Here is a 24,418-nt window from a genome sequence, read left to right as displayed (position 1 = left end):
TGCCTCATGCTCTTTCAGATCCTCCTCCAAATTAAGAATCTTTTTCAGAGCAGCAGCAACATATTTCTTCCTTTTCCGCAGGAAGTCCTGCTCTTCCATACACAGGCTAAACCCCAAGCGCACATCCAGGTCTCCTGAGCTGGAATAGACAATGGGACAAATCAATGCACACAGAAATTATAGCTGATATAAGGATCTGTAGGCCAGTTAATCAAAAAATAAATCATCTGTAAAACAGGTTATATCCAAGTCTGCCCATTGATAAAGGAAAGAAGAAAAACAAGCAGTTCTATTGCCAGCAAAAAAGTAGCAGTGAGGATGAAGACAAGTTTCCAAAGTACTTTAGATTTCTTGTGAACATGGACACAAAGACAAGACACACAAGCTGGGGAAAGATCACCAAATGGAGTAATTTCAGAAGTATGTTTTTCTGTATTCATTCCTGTTCATCACTATGACATCCTGGAAAACTCAAGTGGTTACGTCATTATTTGTTCTCAGGTTTTGACAATCTACTAATAGCATTTAAAGGGAAGGCTGTAATTAGTTATGTGGTGGACCTTGAACTGCAGAGCAAGCATCACCCTTTGCTCAGCCTCTGTCTTGGAAAATCAAACCTTTCACCCATGTACTGAACAGATTCCTAAATAAGCATTTGCAAACTTCATCCTGCAAATATACAAGAACATCCATGACTTTTTTTTTTCCCCACATGTGCAGACACATGGAATTTTGTCCCTTGAGAACTTTGAAGTACAAGCAAAAAAAAAAAAAGAGAAAAAAAGGTGCAAACCCAATCAAATGGCAGCTAATGTTATGTGCCTTCAGCAACACAAATACACTTATTACTGAAAAGAACAGTAAATATTGACCAAATCTTCTGGGTCACATCACCCTCTGGTGGCTACAAACTCTGTCCTGAAAATCATATTCACCAGTATTTCACAAATACGAATGTTTCAAGGATTAATTCTACTAACCTCTGTTCTCCAGAAGATTTGATTTATCACACAGTGTAATTTTGAAAACAGAATAAGGTCAACTCATTTACCTTACAAAAACAAACAATTCTTTTAGCAGCAGATTAAAATTTTTCTTGCTCCCTTTCTAAATCTGTGTCTGTTAAATTTACATGTATTTACATATATTTTGTTATGGACTGAGGTTGTAAAGGTAGCTCTCCGTTTACACAAAATTCTCCTGGGCTGTGAAAATCCATCTTGATTCTCTTCTGTATATCACCCTATAGTGGGGGTACTGTGAACCATATGATGTTTTCAGCTGCACCCAAAAACATAATTGCCTTCAATTTTACCAGTCACTGGTGCAATTCTGTCCCTGCAAGCAGCTTGGTAGAGGTGCAGCTGGTCAGGTCTGAGCTCCCATTCTGCTCAGTGAAGCAGAAGGGGCAGAAGTCAGGCTACCCTATGTTTCTTTTGGCGATTTTACAAAGTTAAAAATTGACAGAATTTATCTCAGTCATTGTGCAGATCTATCTATTGACATAAATGGGAAACAAAATTAATATATGAAGAGTACAGTTTTATTCATGTATAAGAGCAACCAGCATAAAGCAGACTAATTTACTCTGAATGAAGGCTCACAAACTCATACTGAACTGCACTATGCTGTAACTGCAGCAGACTTGCACTTACCTCAGGCACCACATGAGCACAACACAAGGCACTCACACAGTCTGTGTTCATCTCACCACCTAGCACAGAAAAAGCCTACATAACTAGTTTACGGGAGTCCTGGATAATAGGACAAAAAGAGGCTATCTTACCATTTTCTTGCTGTCAAGCACAACTGAAACGAATTATCCTAGAAAATGAGAGAGGTAAAGCTAATTACCACCAAAATTAAAACATGCCTTTACTTCAAGCTCAGGCAATGCTTAGACTTAGAGAGGTGGTTCTCAAATAATAAATCATATGGCTAAGGATATTATTTTTATACAATTAACCAAAGCCTCAGTCCCTGCCCTGGAATCAAATTTTCTCTTCTCTAATAAGCCTATGTGTTTGGGGCAGGTAGAGTGCCAGAAGCTTGCATGTTCACACCAGTTCCCAGCGTGCACATTTAGAAGGGGCAACAAAAATGAGAAAAGTTACCTTATTAAAATAACTTTTTTTTAAATACACATGAAAGCACCCCTGATATCAATATTTGGACAAATTTGAACCTGAATTAAGCACATAATCTGGACTGGTCCTTTTTTAATTGTTAGCCGTTCCAGTGTCATCCCAATATAAAAAAAAAAAAAGTGGTATTGAATACATGTGCCTATGACAGTCATTCAGTCATTTTTAGTTCCTTGAAACTACTTAATTCTGTGGGATGCATGTTTGCCATGATTTTTGTATTATTAAAATTATTGCAAACACCTTCTTCCACTAAATTGAATATGACAACCTTAATATTTTTTAATATTTCTAATAAATAGCTGTACAATTTTATACAGTGACTTTGTTTATTTGGTAACTTTACTTCTAGAAGAAAAATATTAAGCACATTTTTAAAATGTATATTTCAAAAGGTTCACAACACTCACCTCTTCTAGTACTATTTCCTTCTGCAAGGGGAGTGAATTCAGAGGGAAAGAAAGGACCCCAGAGTTCTCTGTTTCATTTCCATCAGCCAGCTGAAAAAAATGTAAAAAGCAATTGGGTATGCTCACATGAATGGTTTGTCATCTCTAGAACTTCTCCTACTAAGAAGACTAGTTTGGTTTACTGGTTCTATTAATTTCCTGATTTAATTTCATCTGGGTTAATAGTAGGAAGCAGAAGGAGAACTTACCTCTTCTGGTAATATGATATCCAGTCTTGTCTGGTCATTTATGACGCAGTGAAACATGATTATATAAAGGCTAAGGCCAGAGTCCAGCAAAATCTTCTGGCTTCCTTCATGTGATCCTTTCACTGTAAATGTAAGCTCCGGGTCTAAACAGAGAGGCAAGGAAAAGCAGAATTTTAACTATTACAAGCAAACACACAAAACCCAATCCACATTTGCTCTGCACACTTTTCATTAGCTTTTCCTTATGCCACAATGACTAAGTAGGCTTTGGGTGGCCAAAACAGACTGAAAACTGATATAAAATAACTTGGTAAATCTGTATAAATAATCAATATAGAGAAATTACAGATTTTTAAAATACTATAGCTTGCTATTTGTTAGATACTTTCCATGAATACATTAAACTAAGACTTGGACTTAAAGGAGTGTCACTTTATAGGCATTTTCGATTATTAATGTTGAATAAAAGTAATTTATTTGATGTCAGTCTGTTCTAGTTCCTGGTATACATTTTACAATATTAAGATTAATAGTCAAATAATTCTATAAACCCAAAGCTCAAGCAGACTACTTGGCATGTGCCCTCCCATCACCAAAACTGAAGCACCCTGCAGGCTGTGTTTCTTTTAGAGAAAACCCTGTGTGTTTACAGAGAGATCATATGCTGTTCTCTTGCAAGATTGGGGCCAAGAAACATAATTTTAGATCTCTAATCTTTCCTCCCCATGTTACATTTCAGTCTGAGACTCCCTATAATGCAGCTCAGTTATTACCATTTACTTCAGTTTTCTATTCATGAAGTAACTCAGAACAGTCACGAGACTTTTAGTCCTTTCCTGCAGTTTGCAAAGACGCCTTTGATTCAACTTTACCTTTAAACTTAAGTTTATTATTTTTGCCAAGGAAACAAAAGAAAAGTCTTCTTCAGAACCCTAAACGTGCAGAAACTGTGTAGATACTCAAACCCAAATCAAATATATGGGATAAGATTTCAACATACTAATTGTGTTATAAGAAAATTTTTAAAGATTCCCACTTCGTTAGAAAAATTGGTTTTGAACAAGCAATGAACAGAGAACTAACCTAATTTTTCCAAGATTTTCATTCTAGTATATGTGTCTCTAGTTTTGCATCAGTTTAAGATTTGCTTCATAACTAAATACTTGATGAACTTGAATTTTGACAGATACAATCTTTCTGCAAGGTGGGGCATGACAAAACTAAGTATTATGTGACACAGAGTAACATGCACAACAGATTATTAATTTTTTTCAACATCTGTTATAATGACTGAATAACAACACAAGAACAATAGGTTAATGAAGCAATAACCTCACTTGTGGATTGCTGCTTCAGCTTCCCTGTATCCATTCTAACCTCCAAACAGGAAACCTCACGTGCCTGCAGCAAGAGAGGATAAATGATGATAGAGAGAAGTGCAAATGTCATTGCAAGTGATTCATACTGTTCCCAACCAACCCCTCTGGTTGATCAATGAGCAAGACAATTATTATCTATTACTGTGTCTTCAGATAACATGAACACAACAGTATTTATTTCCAAACCTGAAATTAAAGAGGAACAACTCATAGCTGCTTGAACTTGAAGAGACAATGAAGCAAAGAAGATGAGCCCAATTCAAAATAATGAGTGTATTAAGATATGGCACTATTTTTATGAGCATTTTAAGACTTTCTCCATTAACTCCTGATAGTTTGGGGCCTATAGTTTATAGAAGAAAGTAGGTGGCAGTACTGGCTTTGGGACACAGCTCAAAATTTCCAGAGTTAAAAATATGAACACTTGTTATTCAAACACAAGAAAGATCATAATAAATATATTTTACCACTAGTACTCCATTTGTAATAATGCCATCAGGATAGTCCAGACTGAAAAATAAAGAAAAGAAATATAATGTCATGGGTGGGAAAATTCAGACAAATACTAGAGTCTATGATTAACACATTATTTGTTTCCCCCTCCATTAGCTTTGATATTTCTGACTTTTAACATTCTCACTCAAACCTACTTTAAAGCTTAGGATTAGATGATTACCTGAGTTGCAATTTTTTCCATCCACTCTGATAGAATATGAAGTTGGATTTCTATTCCTGTGGTCTTATACATTTGTTTTAGTAAACCGTGTAATAAATACTGATACGTGACATATTGAGTATGAGGACAGCTGGAGCTGTTAAATCAGCTGTTAAATCAAAAAGTAATACAACTGCCTATATGTCCACAACTTATTAAAAAATTACCATAGTGGCAGAAGAAGTTGTACTCACATCTATGAAGCGACTTGCAAATCACACATGAGATTTTAATTGATCACTATACGTATAGATACGTTTCTACACCTAGGGGAAGGGATGAATTCATATACTGCAGTCAAAAATTTTGATATTCTAAAATACTTTTCCATCAGAAAAATCAGCCAGTGTATCATTAAGGATATTGTATAATTTACCATTTAATTAAATTAGAGATGTAAATTTGTATAATTTCTCAAAAACTCAGATTATTGCAAAGAGAATACATGCACATGTAACTTTATAAGGATGGAGCACTGACTCCCCAACCTGCTGCAGAGAGTTTGAGGTGTTTATTCAGACTTTAAAAGCTGTGGATTACATATCTTGATGTCTCATATAGTTCTATACTTGTTGTATGTATTTTATCTCAGCTGAAACCAGACAATACAATTCCTTTAAAATTAGATGAATGACATTGCTTTTATCCACTTAAACTAAAAATTTGCCACAACAATTAGATTTCAGTATAAACACATATGATAGTATACACTCAAAACTGCAAACCTCATAAACAGTTTAAAGTCTCCTTTCCAAGTCACTATTTTCCTTTAAGAGAAAAATATGAACTGGCTAAATACAGCACAGAACATTAAGGAAAAGCTTTCCATTAAAAGAAAACATCAACAGCAAAACCCAAGCAAATACCTCTCATCAAATATCCCAGTTACACATTTAAAAATTTTGTGAGACTTTTTTTTTTTTTTTTTTTTGAAAATATATTTTAAAAGAGTTCAAAGAACATTGGTCAGAAAGCAGTAAAAAAATTGTCAGTGTTTCCACCTGCATACAGTCAAATGGGTTTAAGTACCACTCAAGGTTTGTTTCAGACACAAATTTTTGAACTTAATTACTATTTTGTAGTCAAATAGTTGTAACATTACACGACCATCCTCAAATACTTCATTAAAAAAGTTAGGGAAAGCAAGAAACAGCATAGTAGATATTAAAAGACCCCAGCCTGCACAGCCTGATGAAATGAAAGTGCAAAGACAGGTAAAGATACCTCTTCATGGAGGTAAATATCCAGTAAAATGTAATATTATTTGAGGTACTGGTATCAGCAAAGTACAAAGTTAGGCTTGAAGTTAGGAGGTCCAAGGCATGACCTCCAAACAGGGTGGGAGAAGCTGCACTGTTGTACAAAACAGAGCAGAGCTTGGAAGGCTCCTGGGAAGAACCAGGACAACCCAGTCATTAAGGAACAATGGCTGAGATGCCTCTATTGGGTTGTCACCACTGCTGCCACCACTGCAAGGAAGCCAAGCTGCTGTCACTTGTTAGTTACTCCTCACGCTGCTCTTTTAACTTTTATATCCTGAGTTTCAAGGCTTCTGCTGCTCACCGCATAAGACAGATGCTTTCATTTTTTAGTTTTTTTAACCTGGTGATCCATGCTCTTGTTTTAAGAAGACCAAGAGCACTCATCTTTCTCTGAATCTTAGGAAATCATCTGTGGCTAGAAACATAGCTGAGCTGCGTGCAGAAGAGCTCAGGTCGGCAGGGACCTTTGAATATTTTGCCTATCTTTGGAGCACTAAATAACTTCCACTTGTTAGGATTACCAGCAAATTTCTCTAACAACCAACCTGCTATTAGACAGCCCTCATTACACATACTAATGTTCCTGTTCTCTCCTTCATCACAAGTTTGTGAGCTGTGGTCTTTTTTTATTCCAGACCTCAGTTTCACTAGGAGAATTGAGAGCCTATTATGGTCTGTAGCAGGGAAAAACAAAAGAAGAGACTCTGGGCATCCTTCCTCATCAAAAGTTTGTTGAAGATGTGCCTAAGGCTGCAGTGGACTCTATGAGCACAGGGATCATTTCCCAGCATCTGGTATACATCAGACTACTGCCTTTTCCTTTTTGGATTATGCCTGACTTATAATGAAATGGGCAATGGGTTTTATGGGGACTGGCAGTCACACAGATTCTTATATTGCAGTTCTCATTTAGAATAAACTACTGTGTTCCATTTCACCATACAACCTGGATTTTTTGATACATGTCTACAAAATCTGTATTCTTTCCTGTCAGATTCAGCTTTCCCTTCCTTTAGCAGCTTCCATAATAATGCAGGCTACTTTTCTGAGCTTTCTGATAACCCAAGAGAAGCATGGGGAATGGTACTGTTTCAGCAAAGAAAGCTATATTCTTCTCAAAGGTTCTTTCTCGACTTAAAACTCTTGCCTTCAGTGCTCCTCCACACACAAACAGTACATTTGGCCCCCAGTGGATGGAGACTCAGCCTGAGGGTTTCTCAGCAGGGCCCAAACCAAATGGCTAACATGACCTGCTGGTTTCCACTTCTTATGAGGGGAATTTCTCAAAATAACACAGCAGAACTACAGAAAGAAAAAAAAAAGACTTTTATTTTCTAAAAATCCTGCATTTGCCATATTTCAATAATTAGTATTTAACTTTTATACAGCTTTTTGTACACCTATTTACATTTATTTCTGTTAAGTGGGCTCCGTTTTAGACATAGTCTTTCACATTTGAAAAATAAAGGGAGAGGGAGCAGAGATAAAAGGTTGTATAAGAGTGGTCCTTCATTCTTCTAAGAGTTGTTAGAGATGCACTTCCTCAGCTTGGAACATCTGAAAGATAAGAGGCCAAAAAGAAGATCAGCAGGTACAGCAAATACCCTGGGGCTCTGAGACGTTTCCTTGGAAAGTCAAATTACCTTGCAGTTCACCAGCAGGCTCTTTGCGGCCCCTCAGTGTCAGCTGTGAGCATCAGAACAGGTCGGAGGGGAAGGGGATGTTGAGCGAGCGCAGCCACCTGCTCCAGCGGGAGCCTGTCCCTGTGGCAACACGGAGGGGCTCGTGCTGGTGCTGGACCCTGCCGGTGGAGACACAGGGCAGAAAGCCCAGGTTACCGCTGATAACCACCAGAAAATGACAACAAAAGCACTAAAGCACGTGAATCGGCAACCTGTGTACAACGGCCTTACCTTTTCTGTCACTGCTGCCCAAGTGCAGCAGCTCTCACGCCAGCTGGGCTCGTGTTATGGGCCCAGAAAACATGGGGCAGGCATTTGCAATCCCTTGGCTCGGCTGCTGGTGAAAAGGCACTTGGAGGAAGGAGCATGCCTTCCTCTCTGTGTCGTTTGCATCAAACATGTGGCCCTCAGTGCTGCCACTCCACAGCAGAGAGGTGAGCATTTGCTGGGGCTGCAGCAGTGGCATAAGGGTGAGGCAAAACTAAAGAGGGTATTCATCTTGCAGTTGTGGAAACCCACTACCAAAATGAAGCTTTTCTTCTGTGTTAAATAAAATGTAATGGGAATGGATGCAGGAAAATATTTCGTACTACCCTCCAATCTATTGTGAGGTAATTTTTATAATGTTCAAACATAGTATTTGCAGCGAGGTTATAGGCAAACAAAAATAGGTGCAACCCAAGAAACTTTCTTGGTCTGGGGTTACACTTCATTGTGAGATTATTCATCTGAAATGCTGGAAAGAAAGAACAAGCTAATGCAGTAGATTTTGCAGTTAGTAAAATCCAGAGTGAAGACAGGGAAGAAATTAAAAACTACAGATAAATAGTATCAGGAAAAAGTGCTGGTGGGATTAATTATTAATTTCAGAAATAAACTGTCATATTACCCCCCAAAAGTATGTTTTCATTGTTCTCATCATAGTACAAGATTTCTAGAAGCTATCCCACATACTTAGCTGTACTCCTTCTTATCAGAGGGCTCTCTCCCTCTAAAAATTATCTCTAATCTCTGTCAACCCTTCTCCCATCCAGCAATGACAAAAAAACTTGCCAAAACCTGCTGAGCTTGTTCAACACAGCAGAGGTTGGTTTGAGTCCATAGTTTTCTGGTGACCCATCTCAACTATTTCACTTCAGTTGTTCAGACCTTTCCAGAGCTCTCTAGCTTATTTATACAATCCATTGTCTATAATTTTAGTGACAAATCCTTTCATTAATTACTCCTGACACCACACATTCCAAACTGAGGGGGAAAAAGACATCCTCTCAATATCCTACCACGATCATAATATTTAATCAATTCAGATGTGCTTAGGCCTTTATTCCAGACTCAGCTGATGGGCAGAACAGCACTGACCACCACACAAATGCAAGAAATGCAAATGAGGGATAGCAGGGGTAAGGTTTATCTGCTTTCTGACAGCAAGCCCATTTTCTCAATCCTGCTGTGACCTTACAGGGACATTCCCTCACTTATAATGCAGCAACATCTTGCCTTTCCAAGTTGGAGTTCTTCAGGCTACAGCTGTTATATTGGTCACTCAGAAACCACATTATGAATGCAAAAAAATAGATCAGATGCCTTCTTGCTGGACCAACTGAGCAATGACTGTCATGCTTTTTTAAACCTCTTCCTTGAGACTGCAAAGGATCCTTTTTATTGGTACAGTTCCAACCATCATCTTCCAACCAGCAGAATTCCTACTCAGGCATCATTTGCCAAAATTGCACATTTCTGACTTTATTGAATACAACTATAGGAAAAGGCAATTGGCTGCAAGGTCAGTCAGAAGAGTTTGGCACAGAGCTGACAGCACACATGCTCCAAGACAAGTTCCAGCCTCCATTCCCATATGCAAATCCACTTGTGCACAACATCCAAGTCAGACAACCTACCTGGACCTCCCCCATCAAAAGACAGGGTTATCAAGAGTATGATTCTATGTACCAACTCCATAAGCCATCCTATGACTTGCAAAAGAAGGAGGACCCTGGACAGAATATTTGGGATGCCTACTGGAGCTTCCCCATTGCCATTACTGATGTTGTGACACTCCTGAGGTGTGACAGGCACCATTTGTCTTGATGCTGCTGGGCCTTGTGCCAGTTTGGGTGCACAGTAAACAACAAACAATCCATCCTGATGAGTCTCCATGAGTTGTAATAAGAGATTCTCAGACTCTTTTGGCTCTGATAGCTTTTTTGTGTGTGAACACTGTGAGATCTTTCTTTCTCCATTCTTAACACTGAGCTAATGTCCTTTCACCAGCAAATTCTCATTTCCCCTTCTGTCAGGAATTCAAAGTGCCCACCCACACATCATCCCTCTAGGCCTCCTGAAGTGTCCCAAATGGCTTCAGAAGGTTCCAGCAGTGACATCTAAGAGCAGTACCTTCTCTAAAATTGTTTTAATAACACATCCAATAACATGGATTGAACTGGTAACAGAAATCCCCTCAAGTAACTTCCTCAGAGCCATGAAGTATATTTTGGAAACAGACTAGAATGCTTATGATCCTGCAACAGACTCCCTTTCCAGTTCAGGTGACAGATTCACAGCACAAATTACCTGAAACAAACACATCCCCTAAACAGTAAAATTCCACCAACAGCTTTCAAGCCTACCAAGCGAAGCTACTGCTGCTCCTCCAGCTTTCCTGGTTCCTCAGTCCTCAGACTCCCACACAGGTCTTTGGACCCTACTTTTTGCAGAACATTTGGCTCTTTCCTCTACCACAGCTCCCCATCTGTAGCCAGAAAAATTGCTTTGATCAGTCTACGGAAGTGCATTTTATAATGTTGTGGATTTGAAAAACCAGATTCCCCAAGAAGGGGGTAATTAAGGCATTTAAGCTTGGCACTCCTCCTAAGGATCAAAACTTCCTGAATATTGTCATTGTCCTCATACTTCCTTGTGCATCTCATTGATTCAGTGAGAAAAAAGAGAACAGGAAAATACTGGTGCCCAGGAGGCAGAATTCAAACAAGGAAAAATGACATTTCAGATATTTAAAATCTAAAAATATGTACTTTGAAACTCCATTTTACTAGACTTGAATGAAAACATCTAGATACTGCTTTTAGAGGCTGCACGTTTGAGAAGCGCTATCACATGTGAACCAGCTTTTCAGACTATTTTTGTACTGAATATAACATTTTATTTAGAATTTAGGACTCTACTCACGTGTTCTGCAGTGTGAACTCCACCTCCAGCTCCTCACGTGCCTGAAGAGAGAAGAAAAAGAAAGATTGATTGCTTATTTTTCTTCCCACCTTTCATCATCATACCAGTTACATATAATTTTTTAAATATGCATTTAGAATAGAACTTAGGAAAGTTCCCAGAATGTGAGAATACCACTGTGTCAACTGATGATATTGAATTTTAAGATCTTGAAAAGGCAGTTGCTAAAACTATTTTCTTGAAATCTAAACACTTTATAAGCATGCAGATGTAAGAACTGCTATTCTGCTAAAACAGTATTTTTTTCAGATTTTAATTCTCAACAAAAAAGAATCAGCTACTTTAATACCATTACAGTTAAAAGGTGCTGAAAATTCAGAACTTATGCCACAAGCAAACAACCATGCCAGAAATATTCAGAATTAAGACCCTGGACAACTAATTCTAGCTGGTTTCACACTAGACTTTTAACACAGGTATTTGTTCTTAACAAAAGCTAGCATGGAGTGCTCATACAGGGACTTAAAGTCTTCCCTACAACAGCAGCAAAATACAGTTTGAGTAGATATTTCCTATAATGAAACACTGTAAAAGGATATACCAAGATGGAAGGAGAGAATTTAAACTTTCATTCTCACCAATTCCATTGCTCACCTGTGGATTCAGCTGGAACTTCACGCGAACAGTACGTCCTACAGTGAGTTTATCTATGTCAAAGAGAACAGTGCAGAGCTCATCATCCCTGGTGACCGTGTCTTCATCACAGACCTTCAGCTCCAGCACATTCTACACAGAGAGATTAAGAATATTATGTAGTTATTACTATATCTAAGAGCTCCATAAAGCAGGAAAATCTTAACACTAGGTTTTCTTTCCTTGCCCTTCCATTTTTAGGGGAAGAAAGAAAAAGGTGAAAGGGAAACAAAAAAAAAAAAGGAAAAAATATTTGGGATTATTAGACATCACATTACTGATAACTCTACATACAAAATAAAAAAAAAATTAAAAAAAAAAAAAAACAGGCTTGTTTCATTTCCCCAGACAGACAAAACTAGCAGGTCATGCTACACAAATTTGTGATAAAGAACTGCATTGAATGTTTCCACATTTATTTTATGGCCTTTGGGTCTAAATGCATAAAACAATCACAGGTACATAAAGAAGGTTTAAAGGATTTTCACAATATCTAGAACTGACTGATTTTGCTATTATTTTTATGTGATCTTTTTTCTTGGGTTTCATTTGTCTGTGTCAAGATTTGGGATAGTATAGTAAGGCTGTATTCTGAAAAGCATTTAAGTCCTTCTCATTGCAGTATAGTAGGTATTTAAATAACAACTGGATAGAACAACACTAAGGAGGCTGTAAGGACCAGGGTTTTTCCTGAGAAATCTTTAACATCTTCAGTGTTTGAAACTAGCTATACATACATTGCTATATATGCAAACATCAAATGGTGAAAAGAGTTGATTTTCATTACCTTGACACGGCGGTCAATCTTGTAGCAGAAAGCTTCATTCCAAACAGGGTTTTTGCTGTTCCTGATGGTCCTGGTCCGAACCTTCTCTGCTGAGGCAGTAGGCAGCCACAGAGTCACATAGCAGTCTGAAAGGGTGACTGTACAGGGAGAAGATGAGCACAGTTAAAATCCATCCAGAGGAAGAATTACTGCACAGTGCCCATTTAACCCTAATAAGACAAAGATAGTACAGTTGGGACTTTCTTACTAATATAGACAGGATTAGGAGTAAGTAACACAGTGAAACACTTATGAGAAAACAGAGACATCCTCACACATTTGCCATGCCTATTTCCACCTTTTCATTCATACAGTCAGTCATACTTTTTCGTGGGTTTTTTTAATATGTTACTTTATAATTGAAATTGCACTGTTCTCCACATACAGTACATGCTGCATTTAGCTTTATCTTCATGATTATCTAAAAGTCTGGCACAGGCAACACACCTTACAACCTTCAATCTGGGCTATAGAGAGACTTGTTTTCTGTTACTTCTCCCCCAGATTTGATATTTTAACTTAATGAAAGCCTTTATTAAAGTGCTGGCTACAGTGAAGAACAACAGATTTTTTTTTTTTTACAAAAAGTGTTCTCCTATTAAAGCTGAAAAATTTTATTTCCTTATCACAAATCAGAATGTGTCAATTCCATATTCATTCATATATTTGACGAAGTTTTCAGAAGCTGTGTCTTTCTCAGCAGTTATTTCAGAAAACAAAAACAGTTTCACCACCACAAATAAATTACTATTTGTTCAATTCCTTCCTACTGCTCTATCTGCAGACTGCAAAGATGCTTCTGCCACCCATGTCTGGGGAAGGAAGCCATGAGTGCCAATGAAGACATCAGCTTCTCCTGAAGTCTGAGTCCTTAAGTTTGGAGGGAAAACTCCAGGGAGTGACACTTAACAGAAGCATGATACAGGCATCGATGGCCTTTCCCTCACACCTGTGATGCAATCTCTCTGTTTCACATTAGCAGTGCTCAACCAGTCACCTGGTTCTTACACCAACCTTGTGAGTCAGAGGAGGCCAAATAATTCAGCTCATAGTCAACCGCTGCATCATGCTTGAAACGTGTAACAGTGTTATTACATCACATTAAGAACAATTACTTCATGTATTTCCTCTTTATCTTTCAGTGACAGCTACAGATTTAGGTTTTCCTGACAGTCAAGTTGTGCCTTTATTGTGTAGTGAACCATGCTATCAGCAAAATCTGGATGGTGACCGTGGGAAGGAAAGCACTTCCAGAAATCAGCCTAAGCCACAGCTGATCAGAAGAATGTGACTGATCAGATGTTCAGCAGAGGCACAAATGTAGGCAGATGAAAATGCAAATGGTTAACAGTGATTAAATGCTACCGTTTCCATTTTCAAAGAGCATGAGACATACTGATTACTTCACAGTCACAGCAGTAAGGATTATGCAAATAAGTACAATGAGAAAAGCTGAATTTCTTGTAATTGTTCAGGACCATCGCCCCAACCCAGATGGGGTTTTGATCAACCAGGTCTAGTGGAAGATGTCCCTGCCCATGGCCTGGGGGTCAGAATTAGATCATCTTTATGGTCCCTTCCAACCCAAACCTTTCAATGATTCTATGCTTTGCCCAAGTTCCCATAATGCAGTCAATGTCAGGGTCCAAAACATAGTCTAGATTTTCAGGCCTATCCTCAGATCTATTAAAATTATTTTGTTCTGAAACATCACTAGGGAGGAATGCTTTTAAAGCATTTTTATTTTTCACTGGTGAAGTAAATAGGAACATGAGAGTCAATGAACAAGAAGAAAAGTTCACTTCAATAAAATAAACACAAACACTTCAACAAAGAGACAACATGTGGAAACAAAATAAAGTGACACAGGGACCACCAAGATTTAACCAGTAAAATTGGAAAGCTAAAGTGGAGGAAATAAGCTAACTCAGAATTGTAATAAGCATCATACTTTACCATTAGAAACAAGCAGAAAAGAGACATTTTCCCACAGTTGAAAATACTGAGGTTTCAAGGAAAACTAGCTGAAATGTTTGCCTTTTTTATGCCTGAAAAGGTAAACACTGCCCGAAAAAGACTTTCCACTCTGGACAAAAAAAATGGACAGGTTTTTCACAATAACAGCAGTTTCTTCAGACAATAAACTTTCTGTTAAGAAAATACTCTTCCTGAAAAGCTTACAAATCTCTCTGCCAGATACACTTTAAATAAATTATTGGTATACCCAGGTTCTGAATTTGAGGCATCTCAAGGGGATCAAGATATGACATTCCTCTGCTCTTGAGACCACAACACCAAGTAAGAAAGCCATATGGTGTGGCAGACATGCCAACCGGTTCAGCAAAAAAGATCTCATGATTCACTGTGATAAGGAATGACTGTGAGGAAGTTGTCCTGAGAACAACAGCCACAAGGAAATGAAACAAAAGCAGGCAGTGCAGAAGTACAGGAATACAGAAATGCACACTCAGTTGTTCATGTCGGTTTGTAGATATGATTGCAGTGGTGGCCTGGTCAGATCACATATTTGGTTGGTGCAAAACACCATTTAGGCACTTGAAAATTTGGATTTTGATAAATATATAGTTGTGCATACAACTATAATCTCAAAGAATGTATCCTTAGTACATAAATGTAGGTCTTTAATCTGTAAGAAATCCTTAACCTCAAAACTTGTAAGGTGCTCTCACTTGTCTAGTGAACCAAAAGTAAAAGAGAAATAAGCACAGTAGTATTGCATTGTGAAAGATCCATAAATTACCCAGAATACCACATGTAAGTGCAGCAGAGATTTCTTTCCTGATAGTAATCAGTCATTTAAAAATACTGTTGTTAAGTATAACTTCCATGGGATCTAACCACATCCCTCCTGGCAGAAGCCACCAAATCCAACCTCTAATAAGTTTTCCCTCTACGCTTGACCCACCATACAAGTTAAAATCTCAAAATATAGATTACAATAACTAAGATTTTCTTAGGAGCTATAATGTGCTGCATGGAATTCTGAGTGTACCAAGAGAAAATTGATTTTGAGCCATGTTCAGCAAGATTTTGGGGAACATAGTGTGGACTTTTTCTCCTTATTTTATATCTTTTAGATTTATTCTTGCGGTCTATGGGCTTGAATTTTCTTATTCTCTTTGTCTCTATTTCACCTTTTTCTTTCATGCCTTTCCAACCTCTTTAAATGGCGTAGTGCTCTGTTAATATTTTTTCTGACTTTCAAACTGTTCCATTTTGTGGATTAAATAAATTCCAAAACACATTGGATTTTATCATCACTTCCAGCATATGTACAAATTCTGCAGAAGTAATAGAAGGTTTTGCCTTGTACTTCTTCTGTTTTCATAGCCTTTCCTGCTACTGCTGATTTTACATCTCCATTACTGGTTCTCTCCTTTCTTCAGTCCAGAAATTCTGCAGGAAATACTCCGGTTTCTTACTTAAAAATACAAGGATTTTCACTGTTTACAGAGCAGACCTCAGATTGGCAGCTAAGTCTGATGTGAGATGGGCTGTAAGTGTATCTCATACAGTAAGATATGAAAAAAATATAAAATGCATCACCTTGCTTGAGTCAGTCTCTTTAAATTTAAGAGGAGAAAGCAAGGCTTCAGTATCAAAATAAAAAAAATCGTGCAAACTTACAGCAATACATATTTTGACTCCTACACAATTTGCGTGCAATATTATCCAAATATTTTCTTTAAAAAGTTTAAAGAACCATCCAATAATAGTAAAAGTACTCACGCAAGTCTGCCTTCCGGACATTCTTCAATCTCAGTACTTTTACAGTGAGCAAGTTGAAAGGCGATACTGGTGCCTGCAAAAAAAATTCAGTAAAGGAAAAAAGGAACAAAAAAAGATGACATTACTATTATTATAGTCTGAGTCATGGACTACGGTAACTCTGAAGTTCTAAGGACGTAGATAGAACAAGGTTTCAAGGTTGAGCCAATCCAATTAATCAAACCAAGTGGAGCAGTCAAAAATCTGTACAAATTTTTGGCACAGAACTCTCTTCATGCCTGAAATAGAAGCAAAATATTTCAAAATCACCTGAGTTGACGATGGGTGCCAAGAGTTTGATTTGATAAACATCACTTCTTTCTATCGTTGTTCCCTTATTATAACACTAAACACCCCTAGAGCACACGCATGGGTGTCCCACCTCTTACACAGCACTGCCTGCAGTGGAACAGAATGTCTCTGGGACACCAAATACTGTCACAGCAGCTGGGAAAGTAGAGCTAAGTGTCTACCATGCACCACCACAAGCTCCCACACCTGCACAAGCTCCCGCACACAGCCAAAAATGCCAGAAATGCAGCTGACAGTGAAGAGATACTTCTCACAAAGACTCTGGTGGACCTCTGATCTTCAGCACTGATCCCCAGCAGAAAGCTACAAAAATCATCCCAGAGTTGATCTTGGGAATTTACTCACAACTCTACTAGGTATCAGAAACCTTTGCCCCAGAGATTAAGACTAAGTCTATAAAAGACTATATAGACTATACAGACTATATAGACTAAGTCTATAAAAACTCATTACTTCCATGGCTCAGACTAATGAGTCTTCATATTCCTCAGGCTATAAATTAACCCTTTCCCCATTTCACCTTGGAGATAACTGCTTAACATCTTACTCTCTCTCTCACACATTACTATCTCCTCCATTTCATATATACCATCTTTATTTTTAAAACTGATGTATGTACAGACACCATTTCTCTCAACACTTGTTCAAATTGGTATTTAGCTTTGCACTTACTGATTCTGTTTTAGAACAGAAACAGGTTTTGTTGGGCCCAATAACTTATCTAATCTTTCTATCTGTACCAGCTGGTAAGAACAAGATACTAATACAGACTGGGGAAAGAGATGCTGGAAAGCAGAAGGGGATTTGGGGCAGTGGCAAGATCAGTGGCAAGTTGAACATGAGTCAGCAGTGCCCTGGCAGCCAGGAGGGCCAAGTGTGTCCTGGGGTGCTTCAGGCACAGCATCACCAGCTGGGCAAGGGAGGGGATTGTCCTGCTCTGCTCTGCACTGGGGCAGCCTCACCTCAGTCCTGTGTGCAGTTTTGGGCACCACAATGTAATAAAGACATTAAACTATTAGAGAGCACCCAAAGCAGGGCCATGAGGATGGTGAGGGGCCTGGAGGGGAAGCCATATGAGGAGTGGCTGAGGTCACTTGGTCTGTTCAGCCTGGAAGAGAGACTGAGTGGAGACCTTATTACAGTCCGTAACTTCCTCATGAGGGGAAGAGGAGGGGCAGGCACTGATCCCTTCTCGCTGGTGACCAGTGACAGGACCCAAGGGAATAGCCTGAAGTTGTGTCAAGGGAGGGTTAGGTTAGATATTAGGAAAAGTTTCTTCACCCAGAGGTTGGTTGGGCACTGGAACAAGCTCCCCAGGGAAAAGGTCACAGCACCAAGCCTGACAGAGTTCAAGAACTGTTTGGACAATGCTCTCAGGCACATGTGTGATTCTTGGGGTGTCCTGTGCAGTGCCAGGAGTTGGACTTCAATGATCTTTGTGGATCACTTCCAACTCAGGATATTCTATGATTCTAACTCTATCCATAAACCCTCTCACTCTTGTTCTTATATATATACTCTACCCTCAGAAAGGTAATATGGTATCTTGACGCAAACACGTGGGGTTTGTTGCTTAATACAGGCATCACAAGTTCCTGTATTCATCATAAAGCAGCAAAAATAAAAATTATATTCTGATGTTCACTAAGAAAATGTACCTTGCTGTTATTTACTTCATACAGGCTACACATTTTCTGAACCCTTTGTCTTTCCAACAGTATCACAAGGTTTATCCTGAAGTACTTCACAATGCTTTGCCAGAGTGTCAAGCAACTGGGACCATGACAGGACATTGGACAATAACACAGTGTCATGAAGGAGGTCCTTGTCCTCATCAATGAAAACCTCAGCACCTCTGAAAAGGCAGTGGAGATGACAAACCACCTCCAAGAAATAACCTGAGTAATCCCCAGAGTATCCTCTCGCACTTCCCTTTGAGTTGACAAGGGGCCTGAAGACGCAGAGCTGAAGGGCAGTGAGACAGCAGCAGAAGGATCAGAGCAGTCACTGATCTTGGCGCATTTGTCCCACATTATCTGACCTGTCCAGACTCTCACACAGGCCACAGTTTTATGAAGCCCATTTTGCAAGCCCTTAAATTGTCACATGTGGGACATTTCCGTTGTCTCTAAGACTGTATCACACCTCTATCTACTCCCTTGTTCTAAACATGTCCACAAAGGATAGCTTGGATAGACACAGCTTGAAAGACAGAGACAGAAAAAAAAATTATTACAGTCTCCAATCAAAAAGCAACCAAAAGACATTATATGCCCAGACTACACAGGTGAAATGCTACAAATACTTTTCTACATACATCAAATAGAAATGGGTAAAAGAGAGAAGCCCTCCTAGACACAGGGGCCAAGAGTCAAGGCTTGTCTATCCCTGACAAATATACTGACACATTTGCTACATTTATGCTTGGTCCCTGCTTTCCCCATCTAATAAATTGTAAATATTTTTGACCTCATAAGTGTAATTTCAGAAGATGTGGAGCATATCTCTTATCCAGAAAGAAGTGGATTTGCATCCCTTGAATATAGAAGAATGGACTTGAGCAGAAGTTTCCCATGCCATGGAATTGCTGTTAACTACTGGGCTTGACACCATTTTAAAGGAATAACCTTGGCTCAGTTCTTTGAAAACAAGCATCTAGACCTTCACTTCGTAAATCTCAATTGGACAGTGATATTTCCCTGCAGCCAAATGCCACACAGAGATAGGAACTATGAAAGTTGCTTCTGTTCCCAGCTGTCCCTGTTACATGGATGTACCATTTATGCAATTCCCTGCTCAGCTCTTATAATTCTATTCTGGTGTATCTTACTCTCCAAACTTACGCAATCAATCCTCAGTGCTTCACTCTGGGTTGTGGAGTTCATTCCCATACTGGAGTCTTGGAAGTCAGACCTTACAGCTCTTGACTTTTAGGTACCTGAATGCTTTACCAAGTCTAGTTGTCAGCAACCTACTCAAAGCCACACAAAAAAAAAAACTTGTCCTAGACTGGATAATCTGCTAGCAATTGGCAGGGACTTCCACATTCTTCCCTTTAATGTGATGATGTCCATATCACAGGCTGGGTAAGTTCTGAGGCCAGAAGCCTCCCAGGTCAGTTATTACACACACTTCAACTTTCAGCTTCTATATTTATTTCGCCTGAGACATGATTCTTACCTCATAAACCGGAAACACAAGCCAGGCATTTTAATAATCACTTTTGAAACTACTTAAATATATGAGGCTGCAAATGCAAGACTTGCTCACAGTGTTCTACGTCAGATAAAAATTCAATTAAGTCCTGTGGCACACTTGGGCAATCCTCACATATCTAGTCCAAGGGAAGACAATAGGAGTGTTCTCATACATGAACTCATATGAATGGGTTATATAACTGGTCTCTAAAACTGTTCTGTTTTAGTAAAATTCCAAGCTTAAAGAGATTTCATAGAATCTTTTTCTTGAGACAAGAGCGAAGCTCAAAGAACATTTCCAAGTTGCATCAAGAGAAAAGCAGTTTCTCTTTTTTTCTGTAAAAACAGAAAAGTGCATATCTATTTGGAGCAAAGCACTCTTCCCTTAATTTTCTGATCAATAAGGAATAGAAATCTCATCATTACTTTTAAAACTATGAAAACCAACAAAGAAATCACTCACCCTGTCAGAAAGAGTGGCAGGGCTTTAAAACACAGATCACTGCCTTGCTTCTGACCTGGGTCAGGTATGTGGCACATTTTAACTTCAAAGAGTTTTGGAGCCTCAAAGGCAGGCAGGATTTCATTACATTATTGTGTCTTCCACCTCAGGCAAGGTCAAATGCATAAGAAACACTTTTCCTTGTACTGCAATTTTGTATACATTTCACCCATTTTACAATAGCCCATAACTGGCTCATTGAGTTGGTAGAAGTCACTGAGTTCGTTTCAGAATAAAAACAAATGGAGCAGCACTGACTCAATGGCTGCTTCTTTCCAATAGCTATGCAAAACTTCTATGGCTTCAGACTACAATTTTCACATGTGATTTTTTTTTTCTCTTCCTGTTTGCAGTTCCACAGCTGGACATGTGTGTTAGAATGAATCCAAATTTATAGGAGAAACCAGGTCAAGTATTTTCACAGTTCAATATGGTTTCTTTACTCAAGACCACACCAGCCTTTATCAACTTTATAAGGTACAGTAATTTGGGTGATCTAAAAAGTGTTACTTTTTAAATTGTCAGCATAAGGGCACTACCAAAATTTTCTCACCAACGATTTTACATATTCCTTTTCATTTATATAGCCACTCATATTGAAAACCCACACATCCTATCGATTGCCCTGAAACTCACTCTGACAATGAAAACCCGTTTCCTTAACTGAGCCCCTGAGTAACAGAAAACAACTCAGGTATACTAAGCTTATATACTTGTCATAAATATCAACTTCCATGGAGAGAAAAAAAAAGGGGAAAAGAAAAAGGAAAAATGTTCAAGTTCTTCCTGAATTTTACCTCTGTGATCCTCAGAGAACTAGGGCAGAAAGAAGGGGCTCTGGGTCCTACTGTAAATTGTAAGCACCATATTCAGGTCAGTTCTGCCACCCTAAATACCCTAAAGAGGAACAATCTAAAGGCATGCAACTGTACAGGTCTCACACCTAGGAACCTACTAACAATGTAAAATCGCTAAGAATAAAATGACCAGACTGATCCTCTAAACACAGGCTAGGACTCAGAAAAACAACTTTATGACTAGCATACCTCTTAGGGCTGTAAGGCTATATACAGAGATCTAAACATCATTTTAAAAGCTAGTTTTCAAAGAAATTCTGCACAGTCTTTACCACAGCATTTCACTTTGAACAGAGAAAATAAGTGACTCTCAGGCACCACCAGGCATCAGATGCTATCAATATCAGCAAACAAGGCAGACTGAATTTACCACAATTTAAAAGCTTCTCTGCATCACTCTGAATTCCCTATGTGGATGCAAATCTGGGAAAGTCCCACATCACAGATTGAGAGACAAAAGCCCATCTTGCAGACTACAAATCCCCTGAGTTGCGACTGGTACTGGCAGCCACAAACACACTGCAAGTGTCAGACGACAGCCCCATCCTGCTGCCCCTGGCATTGTTGCCATGCACTGGCTCAGAGCAGCTTATCTGATGTATTTTCCTTTAAGCTAATACCTCATAACATAAATGTCTGCTAATTGCCCATGAAGTTCTCATTTGCCTGTGCAAAGGATTCATCCTCAACTCAGCCTTTACAAAACACCTATTGCCCTTTTTTTGCCTCCAGAGAAGTTTGGGAACTACTCCCACTTCTAGCAGGCTGATAAGATCAGGCTTGTCAGAAGACTGAACACAACACATTTTTTCCACCTGTAAACACTGTGCTGCACAGAGAATTGCAAGCTCTAGGACAGATCATTGCACTGCAAGGGAAGGCTACAAGGAATACCAGAGCACAAAGAACGGTTGGAAGACCCATTTAAAAGTTCTTCTCATAAAGGAATAAAGCATAAGAAAAGTAGGAATATTGCACCCAAAGAAATCAAAACACAAAAGAAAGCACTAATTAAAAAATTAATATAGTATAAGTAGAAACCAGGCCAGATACAGTGCAACACCAACACCAACATCATCAGACACCAACAGAGGCCTGAGCCTTTGGAGCTTATGGAAAGCCATGGCAATACTTCATCCACAGAGCTGAAGTCATAGCTCAGCTCTTCAAAGCTCAGCAAACTTTGCAACACAGTTTTCCCCCGAGCCATTGAATTCCTAAAATTTTTTCTGGTGATCTACATTCAGCACTGGACAGCATTTAATGAAGGGCCAGCTAATTGCTACCTACCGTTCTCACCGCTGGTGCTGAGGTGCCCGTAAAAGTCTAGGAAAAACAACACAAGGCAAAGTTAAGAAAACTAAACTACATGTTAAATGCTTCCTTTTAGGCTGACATTTCAAAACATCTCACATTCAAAGACATATTTAGATCTCTGACACCATATTTAGATCTCTGACACCACATGCTTTACCAGCCACCATCACAACTCTCTGCCAGCTTATTTCCTTGACATGAAGCTTTTTTTTTAATAAAGAAGTACAACAAGCAACATTGTTAGCCCTAAAACGCAGCTTGAAAATGCAGGCATGCCATGAGGTTCTGTAAAAGCCTAGACTAGTAAAGTCATCCTTGCAACAAGATCCGAGGAACAGCAAACTCTATTTGCCTGGATCGCCCACACAACTCAAACCACTCATTCTCCTCTGTGATCAACAACACTGGAATATCAGACAATTTTACCCACTTTACACTTGCTATCACCTTCTTTTGCTTACCTCACTTGTACTTAAATTTGATCCCATTGCAGCCCCAGTTGCATGTAAGTCCAATGTTAAAAGTTACAGAGTCGTACAGCTGGCAGGAACTCCTCATGCAGGTTAGGGGTGGAGGAATAGGGATTTTATGACGAGGCTCTCCTGCCCCACCCCCTGATTATTTCCAGTCATTAGGCAGTCCCCTCCCTGCTTCCTGCAGCCTATTAGAGCACCTCAACTGAGTCAGCAGAATGAAGAGCAATTCCTTTTCTACCCACTGTGAAATTTGGGGAGGATGCTGAAGCCCCTTTCTGCCCAGGCATTGTTCGTTTGAAATACTACTGGAAACAAAGTTTTGCATTTATGTAACAGCTCTAACCCCCAAGCAAAGTGCTTCTGACTAATCAAATCACAGCTCTCTCTACACTGCCATCATGCCACAAAGTAGTACAGAGAGATGTCAACAGCTTCTGTCCAAACCATAAACTCAAACACCTGCAGCAGTCTTCCCATTGAAGCACAGTTCAGGTACATAAGTCCTGCAGTTCAGCAAGATGACTCCACTGTGATTCCACAACTGACTGCAGGACCCACACTCTCCTGAAGCCACTTTGGGCATCTCTGTGTTACATTTAGCAACCTCAACACATCCATTGCCTGGATATTTATCGTATATATAGGAAAAAAGGTAATCCATGTCCAGAAATCTTGCAGTTTGAAATTAAACCCAACAAGAGGGAAGGGAGGAGCTATAAGCAGCAGGCGAAACTTGGGAGTGGAAGGGTGAGGCAGGAGAGAGGGTTGTGCTCTCCTGCGTGGGCCCAGGGAGCACAGCAGTTCACCCATGCTCAGAGCTGGCTTTAAAGGGATCTGTGTGTGCTGGCTCTCACAGCAAGCCCAGCAGACACCTTGTGGGAAACTCCAGGCACAAAACCCTCCCTGACTGCTCTTCACCCCAGTGTGCAGTGACTCACTGTCTGTAAAGTGTATTAGAGCAGCCCTCAACTAGCACACATGTGCAGGCTGGTAGATTTTGGAGCATGCAAGATCAGATTCTGGCTCTGCCAGACTCTTTCTGGCCTCTCTGACTGATGAGAGGAAGCAGCAAGTACTCACTCTTGCATCATGAAATTGAAGTTATTATTTTAAATCAATCTGATTTATATTGGTGTTTAATTCGCTTGATGCAGGCAAAGGAAGTAACCTTGTAAACTGCAGTGGGTGTCACCTAAGTGCTCTCCCCTGTGCCATGGGGGCTGCTGTCAAAATAATTCTGCACAGAGGAAGAGAGGAGGTATTGTCCAAGGAAATCTGCTTCAGTAAAATCCTCTTTTTACATACAAGTCGCTTCCCTTCTATGTTGATGTCTGTGATACACATATGATGCCTCTCCAGAAGATCTTATACAAAAGATGCAGTGGTACTCTCTGGTGGTTTCCATCTTAAGTATTTAATGGTG

At 39.3% G+C, this 24,418-nt stretch overlaps 1 protein-coding gene across 2 annotated transcripts in view; it reads right to left on the bottom strand.

Moving 5' to 3' along the window:
- The window catches only part of LOC146436365 (cytosolic phospholipase A2 epsilon-like), a 33,188-nt gene extending 10,071 nt beyond the window's left edge, over positions 1-23,117 (bottom strand). Inside the window, exons 1-12 of one of the 2 annotated variants that reach the window (XM_085062329.1) lie at positions 22,981-23,117; positions 22,493-22,528; positions 16,296-16,368; positions 12,507-12,643; positions 11,681-11,812; positions 11,027-11,067; positions 4,649-4,691; positions 4,140-4,203; positions 2,803-2,945; positions 2,555-2,644; positions 1,787-1,824; positions 4-139 (exon numbers count right to left, since the gene is read on the bottom strand). In XM_085062329.1, coding sequence (XP_084918455.1) covers positions 4-139; positions 1,787-1,824; positions 2,555-2,644; positions 2,803-2,945; positions 4,140-4,203; positions 4,649-4,691; positions 11,027-11,067; positions 11,681-11,812; positions 12,507-12,643; positions 16,296-16,368; positions 22,493-22,528; positions 22,981-23,007 — 960 coding nt within the window. In that variant the 5' untranslated portion in view covers positions 23,008-23,117. The remainder of the gene's footprint in view (positions 1-3; positions 140-1,786; positions 1,825-2,554; positions 2,645-2,802; positions 2,946-4,139; positions 4,204-4,648; positions 4,692-11,026; positions 11,068-11,680; positions 11,813-12,506; positions 12,644-16,295; positions 16,369-22,492; positions 22,529-22,980) is intronic. The other variant, XM_085062330.1, reaches the window with a different exon arrangement.
- Positions 23,118-24,418: the final 1,301 nt, after the last annotated feature.

This window comes from Lichenostomus cassidix, chromosome 5 (assembly GCF_008360975.1).
Source record: "Lichenostomus cassidix isolate B80296 chromosome 5, HeHo_3.0, whole genome shotgun sequence".
Lineage (NCBI taxonomy): Eukaryota > Metazoa > Chordata > Aves > Passeriformes > Meliphagidae > Lichenostomus > Lichenostomus cassidix.
The sequence above is the reverse complement of the archived record's forward strand: the minus strand, read 5'-3'. Positions and strand labels throughout refer to the sequence as shown.